Here is a 21,288-nt window from a genome sequence, read left to right on the forward strand (position 1 = left end):
CCCAGTAAAACTCTCCAGGCTGAGGTAGGAATTTTGCTAATGAGCCAGAGTTGGGTTGGGAGTATTGGCGTAGATGCCAGACAAGTGCTTCCCATTTGGTGTGTCAAAGCAAGCTGTATGGCAGGTTCTCAAACCTGAACCTGCATCCGCATCCCCTGGAGAACATCAGAAGATACGGATTGCAGGACCCCACTCTCAGAGTTCCTGATTCATAGACCTGGAGTGGGTCATGAGAATTTGCATTTCTAACTCTTCAGGGGATTCTGGTGCTGCTGGTCCAGATCTCACACTTTGAGAACCTCTGCTGTACAGAAGATGAGTCTGGTGAGCTGGGATGTTGAACCCTTAGCATAATAGAGACCTAAAGAAAGCCCACAAGTAGAGTCTGTGCATAGCCTGTGACCACGTGTCCCATCTTTTTTTTTTTTTTTTTTTAATTTCCCACACTACACAGATGTTGTATGTCCCATCTTACTGTAATTCTTTGTTAACATAGATGCCTTGAACTCTTGGAGTGGAATTGAACCGGTGGATTTACTAATGGGTTTATATCATTTGCTAATGTGGCTGAAAGACTGCTGTCATCGTCTTGTGACTTCTGCCTGGGGCCAACATTTGATGTAAGATTCTATAGCCTGTCCAGAAAGGCTATAGAAGACCTTAGTGCAGTGGTTCTCATCCCTGTGATTTTGCCACCCTGGCATTTCCTCAGATAATTTTAGTTGTCAGGACTTGGGATGGGGATGCTGTTGGCTTCTTGAGGGTGGAATCCAGGGATGCTGTTAACCATCCTACAGTGCACAGGATGGCACCCCCAACAAAGAGTTATTCAGCTCCAAATGCCAGTAGTGCCAAGGCTGAAAACACTCGCCCTAGGGGAAGGTCTCTCTCTCTCTCTCTCTGTCTCTCTCTCTGTCTCTTTTTCTTTCTCTCTTCTTTCTTTCTTTCCTTCCTTTCATTCCTTTCTTTTCTTTCTTTCTTTCCTTCTTTCCGGAGTTTCACTCTTGTTACCCAGGCTGGAGTGCAATGGTGCGATCTCAGCTCACCACAACCTCCGCTTCCCTGGTTCAAGTGAGTCTCCTGCCTCAACCTCCCGAGTAGCTGGGATTACAGGCATGTGCCACCACGCCCGGCTAATTTTGTATTTTTAGTAGACACAGGGTTTCTACATGTTTGTCAGGCTGGTCTCGAGCTCCCAACCTCAGGTGATCCACCTGCCTTGGCCTCCCAAAGTGTGGGATTACAGGCATGAGCCACCGCGCCCGGCTGGGGGAAGGCATTTCTAATGAAGTAGAGTAGGTCTTCTGTGAGATCTGTCACTGGGTCTCCCTGCACCCAGCTCCTGCTCTCCAGAGTCCCTGACTCTGAGCAGCCTACCTTCCTCTCCACCCTGCCCCAGTGCAGCCCCGAGGCTGGGCCCAGGAGCCTCCCACAGCCAGGGCTGGCAGACTCTTCAAGGAGAACTAACCAATAGTTAATAATTTGCCACACCTGGAACTACTTTGAAATGCATTATTCTTTCAATAATAAATGACTTATTGAGTGAGGCTAGAGCATCTGTTGAATCATTTACTGACCTCAGGTGACCTGCACATTCCCCTTCTCCTGCAGGCACTTAAAGAGGGTTGCTGGGCCCCAGATGTGGGTGTTCTCTGCTGCTGCTCCTCATCCTGGATGGAGAGTCATTCACTCGTTCACCCCACACAGTTCTGAGCAGCTCGCCTGGTCCCTGGCCCAGTGAACAGCATAAAAAAATCCTGCCCTAAGCGAGCTTTTGTTCTAGAGGGGAAAGTGACAAAATAGTTAAGTGCATTATTTTTTATCTATACAAATAGATTGTAGTAAATGGGTGAAGAAAGTGAGAATGAGGATATAAATGATCGACAATGAGGGTATGTTTGGTTTTTTGTACACAAGGGTAGGACTTTCTGGAGACTGAGACCTGCAGGAGAGAAGATCTAATTGTGGGAGAAGATGGAGAAACGCATTTGCTCGCAGGCAAGGGGACAGGCAAACGGGAGTGTGGGATACTGTCAGAAACACATCAGGCCAGGGTGGCTGGAACACTGAATGAAGGGGACCCAGTCAAGTACAGCACCCCATCATGAGTTTCATTGTTTTTCTACTGCAGGAAAGCAGCATGGCGTGATATTTTTAAGAATCCACTCTGGCTTTTCTATTGAAAGATCCCAGGGAAACCAAGGGTGAATGTGGGTAGGTCAGCTAGCAGGCTGTTGGGGCCCTGAAAATTCATGACGCCTTGGGCCACAGTGATGGAGGCAAAGATGTAGAGAGAAAGGGTTATTGTTGGGACAAATGCGCCTGGAAAGGCAGGTTGGCGCTCCTGCAGGCATGTGTGGGCTCACATAGGTGAGGCATATGTGTGGGGCATGGCTGCGCACTGAGTGACATGACACATGTCTTAAAGGCACACATGTTTATTTCCCAGGGACAGATAAATTTTGAGCAGTCTGGGAAAGCATCAAGGTAACTGACTAAATTCTGTCAGTTTAGCCTTGAGAAGTGTGAATTACATGTTCACATGCATGTAATTCAGCTTCCAAAGCAATTCTTTGACCCCAGTGAAGCACAGTTGACCCTTAAACAACAAGGGTTTGAACTGCAAGAGTCCACTTATGTGCAGATTTTCTTTTTTCTTTTCTCTTTTCTTTTCCTTTCCCTCCCTCCCTCCCTTCCTTCCTTTCTTTCCTTTCCCCTTCCTTCCTTCCTTCCTTCCTTCCTTCCTCTCTCTCTCTCTCTCGTTCTTTCTTCCTTTCTTCCTCTTTCTTTCTTCCTTCCTTCCTTTCTTTTTTTTTTTTTTTTGAGATGAAGTCTCGCTCTGTCACCCAGGCTGGAGTGCAATGGCATGATCGTGGCTCACTCTAACCTCCACCTCCTGGGTTCAAGCGATTGTCCTCTCTCAGCCTGCTGAGGTGCTGGGATGTGCACTGCCACGTCCAGCTAATTTTTCTGTATTTTCATAGAGACAGGGTTTCACCATGTTGGCCAGGCTGGTTTTCAACTCCTGACCCCAGGTGAGCCATCTGCCTCAGCCTCCCAAAGTGCTGGGATTACAGGCGTGAGCTGTGCCCAGCCTACATGCAGATTTTCTTCAGCTTCTTCCACCTCTGAGACAGCAAGGCCAATACCTCATCTTCCTCTTCCTCTTCAGCCTACTCAACATGAAGATGATGAGAATGAAGACCTTGATGATCCACTTCCATGTGTATCTTCTCCTCAATGATTTTCCACAATGATTGTCTTAATGACAGTTTCCTTTCTCTAGCTTACTTTGTTGTAAGAATGTAGTATATAATGCACAGAGCATACAAAATATGTGTTCATCAACTTTATGTTACTGGCAAGGCTACCAGCCAGGAGTAGGCTATTACTAGTTAAGGTTTTGGGGAGTCAAAAATTATATGTGGTTTTTTGGTTGCACAGGGGGTTGGCACCCCAACCCCTGCATTGTTAAAGGATCAATTGTATATTATTCCCTGTGCTTCTTGGTGCACAAATTTAAATGAGTAGCTTCTGATGCTCCCTTTGTTAAGCAGTCTTATTCCTTAGTCTGGCAAGTGGTTCTGTGAGCTTGGAAGCAAGAGAGAGCTATGTCATCTCTTATGGGAGATGAAGTTTAATCGTTTGGAAGAAAGCGCTTGATTTGAACAGGCACTGATTAATGTCTAGATTTTTTTTCCTTCCTTCCTTCCTTCCTTCCTTCCTTCCTTCCTTCCTTCCTTCCTTCCTTCCTTCCTTCCTTCCTCCCTCCCTCCCTCCCTCCCTCCCTCCCTCCCTCCCTCCCTCCCTTTCCTTCCTTTCCTTCCTTTCCTTCCTTTCCTTCCTTTCCTTCTTTTCCTTCCTTTCCTTCCTTTCCTTCCTGACAGGGTCTCACTCTGTCACCCAGGCTGGAGTGCAATGACACAATCACAGCTCACTGCAGCCTTTACTTCCCAGGCTCAGGTGATTCTACCACCTCAGCCTCCTGAGTAGCTGGGACTACAGGTGCATGCCACCACGCCTGGCCAGTTTTTTGTATGTTTTTGTCGAGACAGGGTTTTGCCATGTTGCCCAGGCTGGTCTCAAACTACTGGGCTCAAGCGATTTTCCTGCCTTTGCCTCCCAAAGTGTTGGGATTACAGGCATGAGCCATAGTCCCTGGCCAATGGCTGATTTTCAGAGAGTCAGCCTCATACACTGATGGGCTCAGAAGGATCTTGGCGACAGTGAGCTCTGCATCTAGTAGGTGCCACGCGGGCCTTGCTGACTATATAGTATGGCATCTCTGGCTAGTCGTCAGATCCTTCACTTGCTAGTTGCAATGAACAATGCTTTCATCTCCTCATGAGTCAGCCACATGACTTGGGCAGCAGAAATAATTAATATCCTACTCCCTTAGCCGGGCGTGATGGCACGCACCTCTAGTGTCAGCTATGTGAGAGGGTCGCTTGAGCCCAGGAGTTTCAGGTTACAATGAGCTATGATTATGCCACTGCGCCCCAGGATGGGTGGCAAAGTGAGACCCTGGGTGGCAAAGTGTCTCTCAAAAAAAAAAACTTACTCGCATTTCTTCATTTTATCGTTACTAAATTGTGTACAAATATGCCAAGTGCATCTTTTTTTAAGGAAGAAGACTAAGACGGTTAATCATGCACAATGGCTGTAGATTCTCAGTACTGGTTGTCGTGTGGGAAAGTGCTGGAAAGATGGGATTATAAAATGAGGGCCCTGTGAAGAAGTGAAAGGCATGGATTAGCTGGTGGGAGAACAGGGAGACAAGAAGGCCGTGGATGAACCAGAGAAGGCTTTGAAGCTCCATGGTAGGAAATCTCTGAGGTGCCTACGGCACAGAAGGACCCATGTTGAACCCAGAGTGCGGGTATGGAGGGGGGTTTGGAGGACCCAGGAGAGAGGTGGACAGGGCCCACAGTGCCTGTTGCTTAGGTTGATATAGAAAGAACAGGTAGTAGAGTGAAGTGGGAAGGGATGAGAAAATGGGCTTTGAGCATGTTTTAGGAATGGAGGAACGTTAGAGGAATAATAACAGAAGAAGATCACAGCTTGACGGGTGCCACCTGAGTTTAATTTACTTGGCCATGAGCCAAGATAACTGGGTTGGGACCATGTCGAGAACACCTGTGGTGTGGGTGCTCCACCCTCACGCGAGATCCATTCCAGCGATTCCTGTGCCTGGTGAGCATTGAACTTTAGGGCATGGAGAATGGCTATTTCGGCTGTAGAGAATGGGAGGAGATTGAAGAAATCAGGTGTGTCGGGCTCCCCTTGGAGCCAGGCCATGGGAAACTTTATAAGGACAGAGGCCCTGGTGAACTTGGAAGGATTTTGTTTCTTTTGGGCATGCAGGGTTTGGGGTCTGAGCAGAATTGCTGGAGCGTTAATGAGAAGCTGTGCTGGCGATGTGCTGCACCATTCCTTCCCCGCCAGCACTCAGTTAATGCACATTTGCACCGGTGTGTGTCCTTGCACCCTCTTTCTGAAACCCATTTGCAGAATCCAGGCCTTTAGGAAACTTTTGCTATTGCAGACTTATTTATAGCTGTAAGTTATTTAATATTTATATTTGTAACTGAGAATTTGATACCATGGACTCGTAATGGATTTTGGAGTTTAAATATGTTAAAATAGGTAATTTTTAGAGGATGTGTTCATTCATGTGACAAATCTGGGTGACTTCTGTGTACCCAGCATGTTCTAGGTGTGGGTGGCTTAGAAGCAGACAACAGAAAAACCCCATCCTTGTGGAGCCTGGATGCTTCCGGAGGAAAACATGATTTCAAAAAGAGTGAAATGTAATAGCCCTTCTAATGTTGACAGGTGCTGAGTAGAAAATTTAAGCGTGGGCAGGGGTAGAGGGTGAGCCTCACAGGGTCAGTGTGACTGTTTCTGGATATGCTTTGCAGGTTGAAATAATAGGACTTGCTGATGGCTTAGATATGTCCTATCTGAGAGTGACAAAGTAGGGATGGCCTGCAGGGTCACCTGAAGGTTTTCTTTTTTTTGGAAAATCTGGGCAAGGGGAAAGATGTGACGGCTGATAACTGAGAGGGAGAAGCCTGGGAGGAGCAGGATGTTTTTGTGGGATGATAAGGTGTTCTGTTTGGACACTGTTTAGTTTGATATGCTTATCAGATACCCAAGAGGAGGAGGTGTTGAATCAGCAGTTGGTTATGAGTCAGGGGTTTTGTATGTGCCCTTAGGCACTCGCCATGTTTTTTATTTTTATTTATTTTTTTTAGCACAATTATGACCATCATTTCAGAAAACTATTTTATATATGTAAAGAGGTTGAAAGCTTATTAAGACTAGATTTAGAAAAAAAAGAAACATATAATACTCTGAGAAATTCTATGTGTAGTGTCAGGTAGAAAGTAAAGTGTTATCTAGTTCTGTTTATAAAACTCCCTTTAGGCCAGGCGCAGTGGCTCATGCCTATAACCCCAACACTTTGGGAGGCCAAGGTGGGAGGATTACTTGAGGCCAGGAGTTCGAGACCAGTCTAGGCAATATAGTGAGACTCTGTCTTTACAAAAATATACTTAAAAAAAAAATAGCTGGGCATGGTGGCATGTGTCTTGTTATCCCAGCTGCTTGGGAGGTCGAGGTGAGGGGACCACTTGAGCCTGGGAGGTTGAGGCTGTAGTGAGGTATGATTGTGTCACTGCACTCCAGCATGGGTGAGAGAGACCCTGTCTCAAAAAAAAAGAAAAATCCGCTTTATACAAACATTTGCATGAGGGTATTGCCCACATTTGAAGGAACACTTAACCTTCCATGTATTATATTTATATGGAGACTTGTCTCTGAAGATGGGTTTTGGAGTTTAACTATATTAAATTTGTTTTTTTTGACGGGGCCTTGCTCTGTCGCCCAGGCTGGAGTGCAGTGGTATAATCTCGGCTCACTGCAACCTCCGCCTCCTGGGCTTAAGTGCTTCTCCTACCTCAGCCTCCCGAGCAGCTGGGATTACAGGTGTCCTCCACCACACCCAGCTAATTTTTGTATTTTTAGAAGAGATGAGGTTTCACCATGTTGGCCAGGCTGGTCTTGAGCTCCTGACCTCAAGTGATCCACCTTCCTTAGCCTCCCAAAATGCTGGGATCACAGGTGTGAGCCATCATGCCAGGCCAAATCTGGGGATTTCTGGAGGATGTGCTCATTCATGTGACAAATCTAGGTGCCTTCTATATGCCCAGCATGTTCTAGGTGACGATGGCTTAGCAGCAAACAAAACAGAAAAACCCCATCCTTGTGGAGCCTAGATGCTCTGGGGAGAAAGCATGAGTTTTTGAAAAAGTGAAGTGTGACAGCCTTTCAAATGGTGACAGATGCTACAGAGAAAATTTAAGTGTGGGTAAAGGCAGAGGGTGAGCCTCATGGGGGTGGTCAGTGTGCAAAATGGAAACTCAGCATCATTTCTTCATTGGGGCTGTTTTGGAGAAAGCCCGGGGCGAGCATGGTTGGCCGTGCACTAACCTTTCTATTGTGGAGGCGTGGGGAGGGGAGAGGCATTCTCAGGTGTTTTCCTTAGAAACACAGGAAGGTGAGGAAGAACGGTGGAAACTGAATGAAGAACAAAAGGCATTCAGATTTAAAGATACCAAGATGAGAAGTTCAGAGTCTAGGGTGGTCACCAGGCAGCAGATACTGTTTAAAATAGGTGTTGAATTCCTGGCACCAGAATTCTAGTCCTTTACTATTTTGTGGCTTCCAAATAGAGAAAGTTCATGGAAGGAAGCATTAAGGGCATCTAGTTAAAGTCCTGTGTATCTATTTCTCCCTATAGAAGTACAGTAGTCCCCCCAGTCCGAGGAGGCAGGGGAACTACCCTCATCCAAGACCCTCAGTGGCTGCCTAAAGCCGTGGATAGTGCTGAACCCTAGTAGTTTTTTTTTTTCTACTTACACATATCTTTGTTTGTTTGTTTTGTTTTTGAGACAGTCTCGCTCTGTCGCCCAGGCTGGAGTGCAATGGTGTGATCTTGGTTTACTGCAACTTCTGCCTCCCAGTTTCAAGCAATTCTGCCTCAGCCTCCCAAGTAGCTGGGATCACAGGTGCCTGCCACCACGCCTGGGTAATTTTTGTATTTTGGTAGAGATGGGGTTTTACCATGCTGGCCAGGCTGGTCTTGAACTGCTGACCTCAGGTGATCCACCTGCCTTGGCCTCCCAAAGTGCTGGGATTACAGGCATGAGCCACCGCAGCTGGCCCTACTTACACATATCTATGGTAAAGTTTAATTTATAAATTGAACCCAGTAAGAGATTAACAATGATAATAAGAAAATGGAATCATTACAACAATATGCTGTTCACCATTTCATCGTTAGAAGATTCACTTTTAAACCAAATCTCAGCAACCTCAGCATATAATTTTTTTTTTTTCTTATTTCCTTTTCTTACTGGCTTGAGAACTTTCACCTTTTCATATAAAGGAAGGTCTTTGTGACTTCTCCTTGGCATATCCGAATGGCTAGCATCCTTGTACTTGCTCTTTGGGGTCATTATTAAGTAAAATAAGGGTGACTTGAACACCAGTATTGTGATGCCATGACAATAGGTCTGATCGCCAGGGTGGCTAAGTGACTAAGGGTGGGTGGCGTCTGCAGTGTGGAAATGCTGGACAGAGGGGGCATTCCCATCCTGGATGGGTCTGTGGGAGATTTCATCATGCTGCTCAGAAGAGTGTGCGATTTAAAGCCTTAGGAATTATTTCTGGAATTTCCCATTTAATCTTTTCAGTCAACCATGGGTAACTCAACCTGTGGAAAGGGAAACCGTGGATATGGGGGGTTGACTATAGCAGCAAGAGACACGAGTGAACTCCTTCAGTGGGCTGCCTCAGGGGATTTCATTCAACCTGCCCTTAGCTTTCCTTGTTCTCTAAACTCTCAGCTTAGCTCGCAGCTTTGACCTTCTCCTGTGTGGGTCTGAGCGCAAACCTGCCTTCTCACTCACCTCCTGGATCCCATGATTCCAGGGCTAAGTTCAGGAGGTACAGAGCAGAGATGAGCTTCCCTCCCTGGTCTCTTCTTTCAGTATTGTTTATTTCTAATAAAGGTGGGGAAACTTTTCTTCTTTGATCGACTATAATTTTAGGGTTATGCAAATGCATAATCCATTGAAAAAGGTTTTATTAGGCTTGGCTTCTGAATAATATAAAATATTGAACTTGTCCATTAAACACACAACAATCTTGATTCAATGAGTATCAAGTAATGAAATAATATTTTAGTTCCATCTCAGCCAGTTGTTACAAAAAGGTCAGGAAAGAGGAGGAGAAGAGAAATAGAAAGGGCCTTGAGGGAATTAAGGAGGCAGAGAGGTCTAAAAGAGAGCTGAAAGGGGAAAAAAGGAGGGAGGGAAAGAGAAAGTGAGGGGATTTACCAAAGATAAGTTAGCTTTTATTTCCTCCTTTACTTGTAGATATGGGGAGCGTGAAGCTCATAGAAACTGAGGACTCTGGTCAGGGTCACAGAGACAGGGACCTGCGTTTTCCCCCTTATACCACATTAAGAAACCACTATTGGCCAAGCTTGGTGGCTCATGCCTGTAACCTCAGAATTTTGGGAGGCCAAAGTGGGAGGATCGCTTGAGCCCAGGAGTTCAATACCAGCTTAGGCAACATAGAGAGACCCAGTCTCTCTCAAAAATAAAAATATTAGCCAAGCACAGTAGCATGTGCCTGTACTCCTAGCTACTCGGGAGGTAGAGGCTGGAGGATTGCTTGAGTTCAGAAGTTTGAGGCTGCTGAGCTCTGATCTGATCTGAGTGAGCTCTGATCGCTTCACTATACTCCATCCAGCCTGGGCAACAGAGCAAGACTCCATCTCAAAAAAGAAAGAAGAGAAAAAAAAAGAAACCAGTATTTAGAAATTTTCAAATCCTTGGGAAAAAAACAACAACAAAAACTCAGTGCAAACACCACCAACAATAAATAACAAAACTCTCTACTAACCCTTGTTTAAGACTCCTGCTTGCTGGAAATGATGCTGGGGGTTGTGATCCTGGGCGGAGAATGTCTCCTGTATTGCTGAAGCTGATGGCTTCCTGTGTGTGGCATTGAGCACGACTATGCTATATTGAGTTTGTATTGAATTGTACCCTAGATCATTGCTCAAGGTACTCTACCCATCTGTCTTATTCAATAATACAATCATTCATTCTTTCCATAACTATTTATTATCTATCACATACCAGGCATAATGGGGATTCCAAATAACATGGGAGTAGTCATTGCCCTGAAAGTGCTGTACTGCTAGTAGGACAGTTATGAGGGAAGCGATGCTGCTGTACTAAGTATTGTGGAAGACGAGGGGGAGAAGAGACTATGTCTGAGGAGAGAAGGGCTATTGGGGCAGAATTGGGTGGAGGAAGGGCTCATTTGGTGGTGGTCTGGAATTGTTGACTAGACCCCTTCATGGATACATTGTTATTAAGGAGCCAATTGACTTAGACTTCCATGTATAAAGTCCTTACATAGATGGCTGAAGATAATTTAGTCTCTTGTCAAAGTAGACTTTTGTCATCAGGCAGAAGCCTTTAGCTCTTGCTTGTACCCACATCTTTCAGCCCAGCTTTTTGAGATCTGGGCAGTGAGAGGGAGTAGGAGGGTCCTTGTTAAGTCCTCACTGATTTGTGTCATCCTCTAATAGAAGCTTTGGGTCTCTTCTGATTGCAGATACTTTAAGTCAACAGTGGCACCCCTCCTTGTAATATTTCTAAATATTATCCAGTTAAGTGTTCAGCCTGTGGAACAGAGTTACCATTCTCACTTTTCTTAATTTTTTAACTTCCTGGAGCCAATTTTATTCCCTGATTAGAAAAAAAAATTTCTTTAGTCCAAAAAGACACCAGTGCATTTTACTTAGAAGTCCTTGCTGAAATACACTGTGTGATGTTCCGCCGGAAGGGAGGTCTCAGGCATGTCTGGGAAACCCACCTAAGTTGAAGCTGGGCTGGTTAGGTTACAGTCTTCTGGACGCACCTTGGAGGAGGTGGGGAGAAAGACGTGAGTTGATGAGTTCTTGCCATTGGGTTAATTAGATTTGCTAGTTTGGATCACCAGGAGGTTTCTGGGTTCCTGAACTTAACTTGGGTACCCCTGCAATGTGTGCTCCAATCTTAGGGGGCGTTGAAAGCCCACCATTTAACTGCAGGCAGAAGCCACCAGGCAATGGGTTCCCCATGGGAAGGGCTTCCTGGATTAGACAATCCCCATAGTAAAACATGCCTTTAAAGGTGACACATGGCCAGACAAGACAGCCAACATGAAAGAAGTTTGTGTACTTGAGTAATTGCATCTATCAAAGTTATTAGAGGTTTCCTAATAGGGCACAGGCACAAACATATTTCTTTTTTTTTTTAGACAAAGTCTTGCTCTTCTGCTCAGGCTGAAGTGCAGTGGCAATCACAGCTCACTGCAGCCTTGACCACCTGAGCTTAGTCCATCCTCCCACCTCAGCCTCTGGAATAGCTGGGATCACAGGCACACACCACTACACCTGGCTAAATTTTAATTATTTTATTTTTTATTTATATATATATATTTTTTGAGACAGTCTCATTCAGTTGCCCAGGCTGGAGTGCAGTGGCATCAATCTCAGCTCACTGCAACCTCTGCCTCCCAGGCTCAAGTGATTCTTGTGCCTCAGCCTCCCGAGTAGCTGGAACTGCAGGCGTATGTCACCACACCTCACTAATTTTTATATTTTCTTAGTAGAGATGGGGTTTTGCCAGACTGGTCTCGAGGCCTCGAGTGATCCGCCCACCTCAGCCACCCAAAGTGCTGCGGTTACAGGCATGAGCCACTGCCCAGACTTTTTCTTTTTAAACTTTTAGTAGAGATGGGGATCTCACTATGTTGTGTAGGCTGGTCTCAAACTCCTGGGTTCAAGCCACTCTCCCTCCTCAGCTTCCCAAAGCTCTGGAGTTATAGGTGTGAGCCACTATGCCTGGTGCATGTTAATTATTATCATTTAAATGGTTCCTCATGGATGATGACCATTTCGATTTTTTTTTTAGTAAAAAGGATCTCACAATATTTGAATAAGTTCTTTCTCTCCTCTGCAAGAATACTATTTTTTCCTTTTATAACTAATAAATAATTTGTACATAGATAATTTTAGATTATGTAAATGTCCCATCAAACTTTCACTGACTGGTTTTAGCTTCCGTCGAAAATGTTTTCTAACCCATCATTCTTTATCTGAGAGCTTTTTCCTTCTTCCCCCATTTATGTCTCAGTAAGGATTCGTGGATTCTTTCGTTATTCAGTGGGTTAGAATTCATTGCTGTCATGATTTATTTGGATGCTTCCATTATCACAGACTCGTCTAGTGGGACCCCGTCCTCTGTTCTTTGGGCCCATCCTCTTGATTCCTTGAATGTTTCCTGATCTTACAGTATCTCATGGCCCCTCTTGTACTTTTTCTGCCCCAGCTTTGGAATCATCTATTTCTTCAAGAAGTCCTGGTTCCTTTTAGAGAATAATGGTATTGGAAACCAAGATCTGGGCACCAGCTCTCAGCTACTGGTGCGTCATTGCTTTTGGGGCCTCTCTGTGGTTAAAGCTAGGGACCGTGCGTGTGTGTGTGTGTGTGTGTGTGTGTGTGTGTGTGTGCGCGCGCATGTGCACACATGTTAATTTTTCTCTTTCTCTAGCTCTATATATTCATATCTCTCTGTCTATATAGAGCTATATGTATTTTAGAGGTAAGTTTAAGCCAAACCCACGGAGGTAGGGGTCTACTTAAGCACGGATGTGTAATTCCGGGTGTATGTCTCTTCTTTTCTCTTGTTGACAGGTGGCTCAATCCCTTGTTTAAGATTGGCCATAAACGGAGATTAGAGGAAGATGATATGTATTCAGTGCTACCAGAAGACCGCTCACAGCACCTTGGAGAGGAGTTGCAAGGGTAAGTGGGAGGCAGTAAAGTGGGCATTAAGGAAGCGTGGGTGTCTGTGTGTGGGGAGTGGGTTTTGCCTTCCTGAGTCCCGTCTGGAGCCTCTGTATACCCTTGAAGTGAATGTGTGTCACCTTCCTCAGGCTGCCCCTAGGCTCAGCCTACCATGGTAGCCTGGGGGAAACTCCTGAACTTCTGGATTCCAGAACTTAACTTGGGTACCCCTGCAATGTGTGCTCCAGTCTTACGGGGCATTGAAAGCCCACCATTTAACTGCAGGCAGAAGCCACCAGGCAATGGGTTCCCCATGGGAAGGGCCTCTGTAAAGGTTGGGGGAGCCAGCATCAAAGGCCCGAGATGCCTGAGGTCTGTCCCTGGAGGTGGAAGTAGTGTGGCTGGAGGAGGTTGTCCGGCTTATCTGTGCTGTGATGGGGCTTCAATCCAGCAAAGCTTGGCAGTAACTTGTTTCCCCAGACTTCCCCTCAAAGCCTGCTTTTCTGATGCTACAGTTTCTATACCACACATACCCTTCAGGAGCCCTGGGATCAATTAGCAGCATTTATGAGATAGTGACAAAATGCCCTGTCTTAAATGCCTACCTGTCACTCTGCCACCTCCCCTGTTTTATGTTGTGGCAGGGTACATTGTTATTTACAAAGCTTTTTCCTCATTGTAGGTTCTGGGATAAAGAAGTTTTAAGAGCTGAGAATGACGCACAGAAGCCTTCTTTAACAAGAGCAATCATTAAGTGTTACTGGAAATCTTATTTAGTTTTGGGAATTTTTACATTAATTGAGGTAAAAGCTTTTACATACCGTGAATTGTTTTTCAGGACACATAGAGTAAACGTGCTCGCCATTGATGGTGCTGTAATGGATGGGGGAACAGAAGGGAGAAGTGGCCAGATGGGGTTTGAAGGTATTTTAAGGTCTAAGGATTAAACGTGTCTAGGAAGCATTAGGTAGTTAGTTCAGTGAGCGTATTTATCCGAGTGAATACTTAAATGACTAAAGCTCAAGGTCATTATTGTTTTTCTTGTAACCAATTAAAATGCAGTGTCATGGAAGAAGAGCATTTTATTCTATGGTAGGACAATGCTGGTGCTCAGTAAATGTTTTAAATGCTGAGTCACTCCTGATCCAAAGAGGATCCTACAGCCTCGAGGAGCACGTGCCCTGTGGTTTGGAGGAAGTGATTTTTGATCAGAGCCCAGAATAATGTAAGACACTTTACAGGTGCTCAACAAATAATTGTTCACCAACCCAAATCTGATAAATGCTCTCCTGGAGAGGTATTGTCACCTCTCCCCTCTCAGGGAAACAGAGCTGAGGGCCTTGCACCTGGGCTGGCGGTGGTGCCCCAGAGGCTGGAGCTGGCTGAAGCACCCAAGAGCTACCCCCTCCCAGTGGGCCCAGGTGCTGGGAGCCAAAACCCCCTCTGGGAAGAAGGTTCGAGGACTGTGCTTCCCAGGGGATTCATCACACCTGTCCGGTGTGTCTTCCTTGCTGTCGGAGTGGATTGCTGGTTGGAAGGTAGAGTCTTGGTGCCTGGCCCTGCAGAGAGTATATAAATGGACATTCCATGAAAAATCAAAGGCAGAAAGCCGGAAGGGCAATGACCTCCATTACCCGGAAGGGCCTCTGTTGAGATCCTGCAGCCAGACAGTGTTCTGCCTAGGCACACTGCCAGGTAGCCTGTCTGTTCTGGTCTGCAGCCTGCTAGAGGGGATGCAGAGGGTCCTGCTTGGTGACTTGTGTCCTCTGTGCTACCGTAGGGATGTCAGTGGTCCATGAAAGTAAGAGGGGTGGATGTTGCTGTTGCTACAAAAGGGTGGCTTTAATTGCGGGTTGGGGAGTTGTCACGGTTCATTTTGTTGGGAATGAGGTGGGGGGAGTTGGTTTGTATGTGGGGGGTGTAGCTCCTGTTGAATATGCTTTTTTGTTGTGGAGGGCTCGGTGGACAGTGGGAGGCAGGTAGGTGCGCTCTGCCCTACACCAGAGGAATCTGTCAGACAACTGGGGACTGGACGGTCCTGGGAGATGGATGGTCTCATTGGTGACAAAGATGTGTTGGCCAGGGTGCCAGATGGTGAATGCCACCTTTGAGAGGGTACCCGCCCTGCCTGCATGCCGCTGTGGCTTTGTGGAGGACGGGGCGGACATGTAGAATAACCGGTGGAACTGACTTGAGGGTGGAAGAGGGTGTAGGAGCCCCTCAGGTTCTCCCAGCCCCTCTTCAACCTGTGCCGGGGTGTCCCAGCGATGGTGTTTCCCCATGGCCCCAATCAATCTCAGTTGGAAAGGAACAGAATGACAAGTTGCTGTCAATGCGGCCAGCGTGTGCAGGATTTCCTGGCCCAGTTTGGCTGTGCAACCTCAGAGAAGTTGTCTGGTAGCCGTGGAACCTCCGTAAGTGCCTGAGGCTCACACCAGCTGTCTGGTTAGGTGTAGTAGGAATGAATGGCCTCACATAGGTTTCGAGGCAGGCCTCCCTCAGCTACTTCCATTTCTCTAGTTTCCCTTTGTTACCAGCTGCTTATGAAATTGAAAACAGGATGATCTAGAAGGAACTGAGCTTGTCATGCTCAGGGCTGTCCGTGCTGTCATGGGCTGCCAGCCACTTGGGATGGGGTCTCTAACCCACAGATGGTGACTAGACTACAGTGAGATTTGGGTAAGCTTTTGGGAGAAGCAGGCACAGAAGTAGAGGCTGTGGAAATGTGAATTTCTCCTGAGACTTGAGGACGGGCCCCACTCTGGTGCTGGGAGCATGGTCATCCTTACTGCTGATGGGCATGTGGGAAGGGGCCTGAATCGAGGGGAGCTTAATACAGGTACAGTTGGTGGAGAGCTGGTCTGTCTTTTAGCAGGGTGGTTTTTGGGCAGTCATGGCAGAAGAGTAGGGAGTGGAGGACCTGGCAAATATGGGGGCTTATGCTCAGTACTGCTTAGCAGCAGCAGTGCTAGTAGAAGCAGCAGCAGGATTAGTAGTGGTTGGTACTCAGTAGCAGTAGCAGCAGCAATGCTGGTAGCAGTAGTTGTAGTAATAGTGACAGTGAGTACTTGAAAAATAGTATGTACCAGGAACTGCTATGAATTCTTTTCTTTTCTTTTCTTTTCTTTTTTCTTTTTCTTTGTCTTTTTCTTTTCCTTTCCTTTTCCTTTTCCTTTTCTTTTCTTTTCTTTTTTTTTTTGAGATAGGATCTCACTCTGTTGCCAGGCTGGAATGCAGTGGTGCTATCTTGGCTCGCTGCAGCCTTGGCCTACTGGGCTCAAGCAATCCTCCCGAGTAGCTGGGATCACAGGTGCGTACCACCATGCCTGGTTAATTTTTGTATTTTTTGTTTCACTTTATTGCCCAGGTTGGTCTTAAACTCCTACGCTCAAATGATCCTCCCACCTTGGCCTCTCAAAGTGCTGGGATTACAGGCAGGAATCACCATGCTCAGTCAGAAGGCATTCTTTTACCCCTACTTTCGGGAAGGGGACACTGGGTGCCATGTAGTTATATAATGTGCCCAGGGCCACACAAAGGGTAAATGACAGAGCCCAGATTCAGTCTCAGGCACGCTGACTTAGAGCCCTGACCATCTCCAGACTGTCATAAAGGTGTCTTGAGAACTCTGTCTTCAGTGTCTCTAGCACATGCTTCTTGAACTTGGCCTGGGGATAAGTCAGATGCTAAGAGCTCCCTGGAGCAGTGGGGCATGGCTGTGGGAAATGAGGTTGGGGATTATAAATTACCCTAGGTTCCTAGGTCTCCTGGGGCCGGAAAATCAGGTGACATGCTAGAGAGTGGCTGGGGTGCTGGGCAGGTCAGAGCACCAAGGTACATTCAGGTTGACCGGGAACCCTTTTTTTTTTTTATGTTTTTCTTTGAGGCGAGGTCTCACTCTGTCACTCAGGCTGGAGTGCAGTGGTGTGATCTCAGCTCACTGCAACCTCCATCTCCCTGGGCTCAAGCGGTCCTCCCACCTCAGCCTCCTGAGTAGCTGTAACTATAGGCATGCACCACGCATGGCTTATTTTTTGTGTTTTTAGTAGAGATGAGGTTTTACCATGTTGTCCAGGCCGGTCTAGAACTACTGAGCTCAAGCCATCGACCCACCTCACCCTCCTAAAGTAGTGGGATTACAGGCGTGAGCCACCGTGCCTGGCTGACCAAGAACCCTTTAGAAACTTGTCTCCCACTAAGTACCATCCTCCAAACGTATGAGGTGTGGCAGCCCTGCTGACCCAAGTTCATCAACATCCGTGCTGTTAAGATACCATTCCCAGTTGTCTCCTCCTCAGACAGACGAGGGGGAAGTTTGTGGTCTTCCATAGTCACGACATCGACTCATGGTTTGGGCAGATGTCAAGTTCCCTGTTTTTACTTATCAAAGGCTCTGGGTTTCCTGCATAGCAATGATAGCTCTGCAGTTTTAGAAGCCTTTGGCCTGAGTCGTGAAGTGGGTGTGCAGTTTGCTTGGCAAGGATGAAGACCCCAGATCAGCCACTAGTATGGGGACAGGTCTTCTGTCCTGGTATCTGAACCCTCCCACTAGCAAGGTGGGCCCCAGGTATTAGGGCGGCAGGCTAAGGTGTTAAGATGGACCCACACAGTGCTGGCGGCAAGCACCTCTCATATAAAGTGGACCCTGGGCTTTTCACAGTAGAGCACTTGTTGGTCCTGTGTTTACACGAGTATCTTGGTGGTTTATGGTATAAAATTAGACAGTAGTCAGTTATTTTTTAGATGATCATGGTGACTCGTGGATGATGCTCATTTTAACTTTGTGTCTTTAATATAATAACTGGTAGAACTTTTAGTTCCGATGCAGTAAAGTTCAGGGAGCTAAAGCTCTTCCCAGTTCAACTCGAAGTAATCCTTGGATTTTTTTTTTTTTTTTTTCTTTTCCTTCTGGCAGTGAAAACAGCCTGAATTCTAGCATAAATACTATTGTTTTCCCAGACTTGCCTATTGACACTGGTCTGTTTTGGAGAAGTTGGAAATAATTTCTTAAGATGAAGGTAGTGCGTGTAACATCTCAAAAGCATTTCAGGTGCTGTTTTGGGTTTTCAGTCATTAAAGCTATTTATTGACCAGGCATGGTGGCTTATGCCTGTAATCCCAGCATTTTGGCATGCCAAGGGATGATTATTTGAACCCAGGAGTTCCCAGCTTTAGTGAGCTATGATTGCACCACTGTACTCCAGCATGGGGGACAAAGCAAGACCTTGTCTCTAAAAAAGAAAATTAGGCCGGGTGCCGTGGCTCATGCCTGTAATCCCAGCATTTTGGGTGGCCAAAACGGGTGGATCACAAGGTCAGGAGTTCGAGACCAGCCTGACCAACCTGGTGAAACCCAATCTCTATTAAAAATATAAAAATTAACTGGGTGTAGTGGTGGGTGCCTGTAATCCCAGCTACTCAGGAGGCTGAGGCAGGAGAATTGCTTGAACCTGGGAGGTGGAGATTGCAGTGAGCTGAGATCATGCCACTGCACTTCAGCCTGGGTGACAGAGCAAGACTGTCTCAGAAAAAGAAAAAAAAAAATGGAGTTAGAACAAATGTTAGTTTCACAACTGATTTTATGAAGATGCTTTTCATTTTTTGGTCTTGTATCTGTGCCGCTTGTGGATCTTCGTATTTTAGATAGTGGAAGCTCTAAACTCAACCTAGCATTTTGTAAAAAGCTTCTGTGATGACATTCAGGCCTTTTTTAACCCACTTATGCTGGAGGTTGCCAATTTTTGTGCGGGTGTGTGTGTGTGAAAAATCAGACCTTGGCGATGACCTTGAGCAGTAGAATATAAATAACTCCCACAAGCTTAGCGTTCCAATAATGGAATGCTAGGCACAAATGGGTTAATTCCTCTGGTTACAGTGCTGTGGATCCATAACTCCCTAGCCGTATACTCTTAACTAAGCAGAATGCAAGCAGGGCCTTCCCTGGGTACTAATGGTGGCACCAGCAGAAAGAGGGATGGTGACACCAGTTTTTGGGGAGTCTTTGAGGTTGGAATTTCAAAGTAATACAAGTGAGATTAGGAATGATTTCAGAGTTAAGGGATGGTTATAATGCCCAGAGAAATAAGTACTAGTCTAATGGTGAACTGGTGAACACGGTGCTCTTACAGGCAAATGCTAATTAGAACAGAACAGCCTGCAAATTTCCAGCACATCTGTCCCCTGTGTGCACCTCCATGGAGACTGTGTTGGGGACTGAGCAAGTATCCACCCACTTGGAGCCTGCAGTGGGGCAGGAGGAAGGAGGAGCTTGGGAATCCTCTGTGTGGGCCAAACCACGACACAGGCAGCTTCTCCATTTGTATCTATGCTGCTTGTTGGTCTTTGTATTTTAAATAGTTGAAAACTATCTAAATATGTCTCTGAGAAATGAGGTGTTTTTTTTTTTTTTTCTGAGACGGAGTCCCACTCTGTCACCAGGCTGGAGTGCAGTGGCACGATCTCGCACACTGCAACCTCTGCCTCCCGGGTTCAAGTGATTCTGCTGCCTCAGCCTCCCGAGTTGCTGGGAATACAGGTGTGCACCACCACACCCAGCTAATTTTTTTGTATTTTTAGTAGAGACGGGGTATCACCATGTTGGCCAGGATGGTCTCAATTTCGACCTTTTGATTTGCCTGCCTTGGCCTCCGAAAGTGTTGGGATTATAGGCGTGAGCTATAGTGCCTGGCCAATGAGGTGTTTTTTAATAACTCCAATTCTACATTTCTTGTTCAGCTGCCTGACATGAGGGCCAAGACCAAGCCTCATGTGGTGTTTTCTTTCTTTGGTTGTTTTGTATTTTGAGCCAGAGTCTTAGTCTGTCACCCAGGTTAGAGTGCAGTGTATGATCTTGGCTCACTGCAACCTCTGTCTCCTTGGTTCAAGCCATTCTTCTACCTCAGCCTCCCGAATAGCTGGGATTACAAGTGTACACCACCAAATGCAGCTAATTTCTGTGTTTTCAGTAGAGACAGGGTTTTACTATGTTGGCCAGCCTGGTCTCGAACTCCTGACCTCAAGTGATTTGTCCACCTCGGCCTCCCAAAGTGCTGGTATCTTTCTTAGGTTTTTAAAGATCATTTCAAAAATATAAAAATATAATAGGACACTAAGCCCCCTCTACCCCTAAGCCAGATTCAGTAACTATCAACTCATGACCACTCTTGATTTTTATGAAGCCTTGCTCACTGCCCCCTTTGAAAATGTGTGTGTGTGTGCGTGTGTGTGTGTGTGTGTGTGTGTGTGTGTATGTGTTTTGAGATGCAGTCTTGCTCTTGCCCAGGCTGGAGTGCAGTGATCTTGGTTCACTGCAACCTCTGCCTCCTGGATTCAAGTGATCTCCTGCCTCAGCCTCCTGAGTAGCTGGGATTACAGGCATCTGCCACCACGCCCTGGTAATTTTTGTATTTTTAGTAGGGATGGGGTTTCACCATGTTGGCCAGGCTGGTCTCGAACTCCTGACCTCAAGTGATCCACCTGCCTTGGCCTCCCAAAGTGCTGAGATTACAGGTGTGAGCCACCGTGCCCAGCTGCGTGTGTACTTTTTAATTGAAGAAACCATGTTGCTTGTCCTGCACGGATTCCCAGGGTGTAGACTGGGCTCATTGCAAATCCCTCCTACCCTTCTCGTGACCCTCTGCATCCGCGCATGCTTAACATGTCCATCTGGTACCAGAAGTTAGTAGTTAGATCTAGAAGCTTGATGTGATTCAGGTTTTATTTTCCCCACTCCTCCTTTTGGCAGGAGTACTTTGTAGGTGGGGGGTATGTACCGCCTGCCACTTCGAGATACCTCGCTTAGGTCTGGTTGTGTGTGTGTGATATTTGGAGCCATTCATGATCATTGTTTAGATCCATTAATTTGTTAGGAATTTGCAAAGTGGTGATATTCCAGTTCCTTATTTATTAGCTGAAATATTTGCATAAAGAGACACTTTACCACTGTCAACTCTTTGATACCCTGAGTTACAGTATACTTATAGGAAAGGCAGGAGAAATGATTAATTTTGTTACTATTTTTTTAAAGCCGATTTTCAAAATAATGAGTGATTCTCCAGCATTTTCCTCTGGAGTTAATGGATTTTTTTGTTATTGTTTGTTCTGTTTATTTTGATGAGTATGATTGTGAGCTCATGGATTTAAACAGTTGTGCTGTTCATTACAGTTATTATCCCTGTGCCACACTTTGGCTGTCTTTGGCTAATGGGAGTCTGTTGAAGTCGGGCTCTGAGTCTTTTGCATGTGTACTGTTAGTCTTTGCTAGCTTCCTCATTTTCGGGTATGACAAGATGTTTTAGGCTCCCTGAACAGTTTTTGCCCCAGCTGTGGAATCAACCATGTTTCCTAGCAGCTTTAACTCCTTTTATGTTTAT

The 21,288-nt window shown here is 46.1% G+C and overlaps 1 protein-coding gene across 4 annotated transcripts in view; it reads left to right on the top strand.

Moving 5' to 3' along the window:
- LOC105477329 (ATP binding cassette subfamily C member 4 (PEL blood group)) overlaps nt 1-21,288 on the top strand; it is a 291,482-nt gene that overhangs the window by 43,385 nt on the left and 226,809 nt on the right. For all 4 annotated transcript variants that reach the window (XM_011733804.3, XM_011733811.3, XM_011733832.3 and 1 more), the window contains exons 2-3: nt 12,824-12,934; nt 13,599-13,719. In XM_011733804.3, the coding sequence (XP_011732106.2) occupies nt 12,824-12,934; nt 13,599-13,719 (232 nt within the window). The remainder of the gene's footprint in view (nt 1-12,823; nt 12,935-13,598; nt 13,720-21,288) is intronic.

The sequence above is a fragment of the Macaca nemestrina genome, chromosome 16, assembly GCF_043159975.1.
Source record: "Macaca nemestrina isolate mMacNem1 chromosome 16, mMacNem.hap1, whole genome shotgun sequence".
NCBI classification, from domain to species: Eukaryota; Metazoa; Chordata; class Mammalia; order Primates; family Cercopithecidae; genus Macaca; species Macaca nemestrina.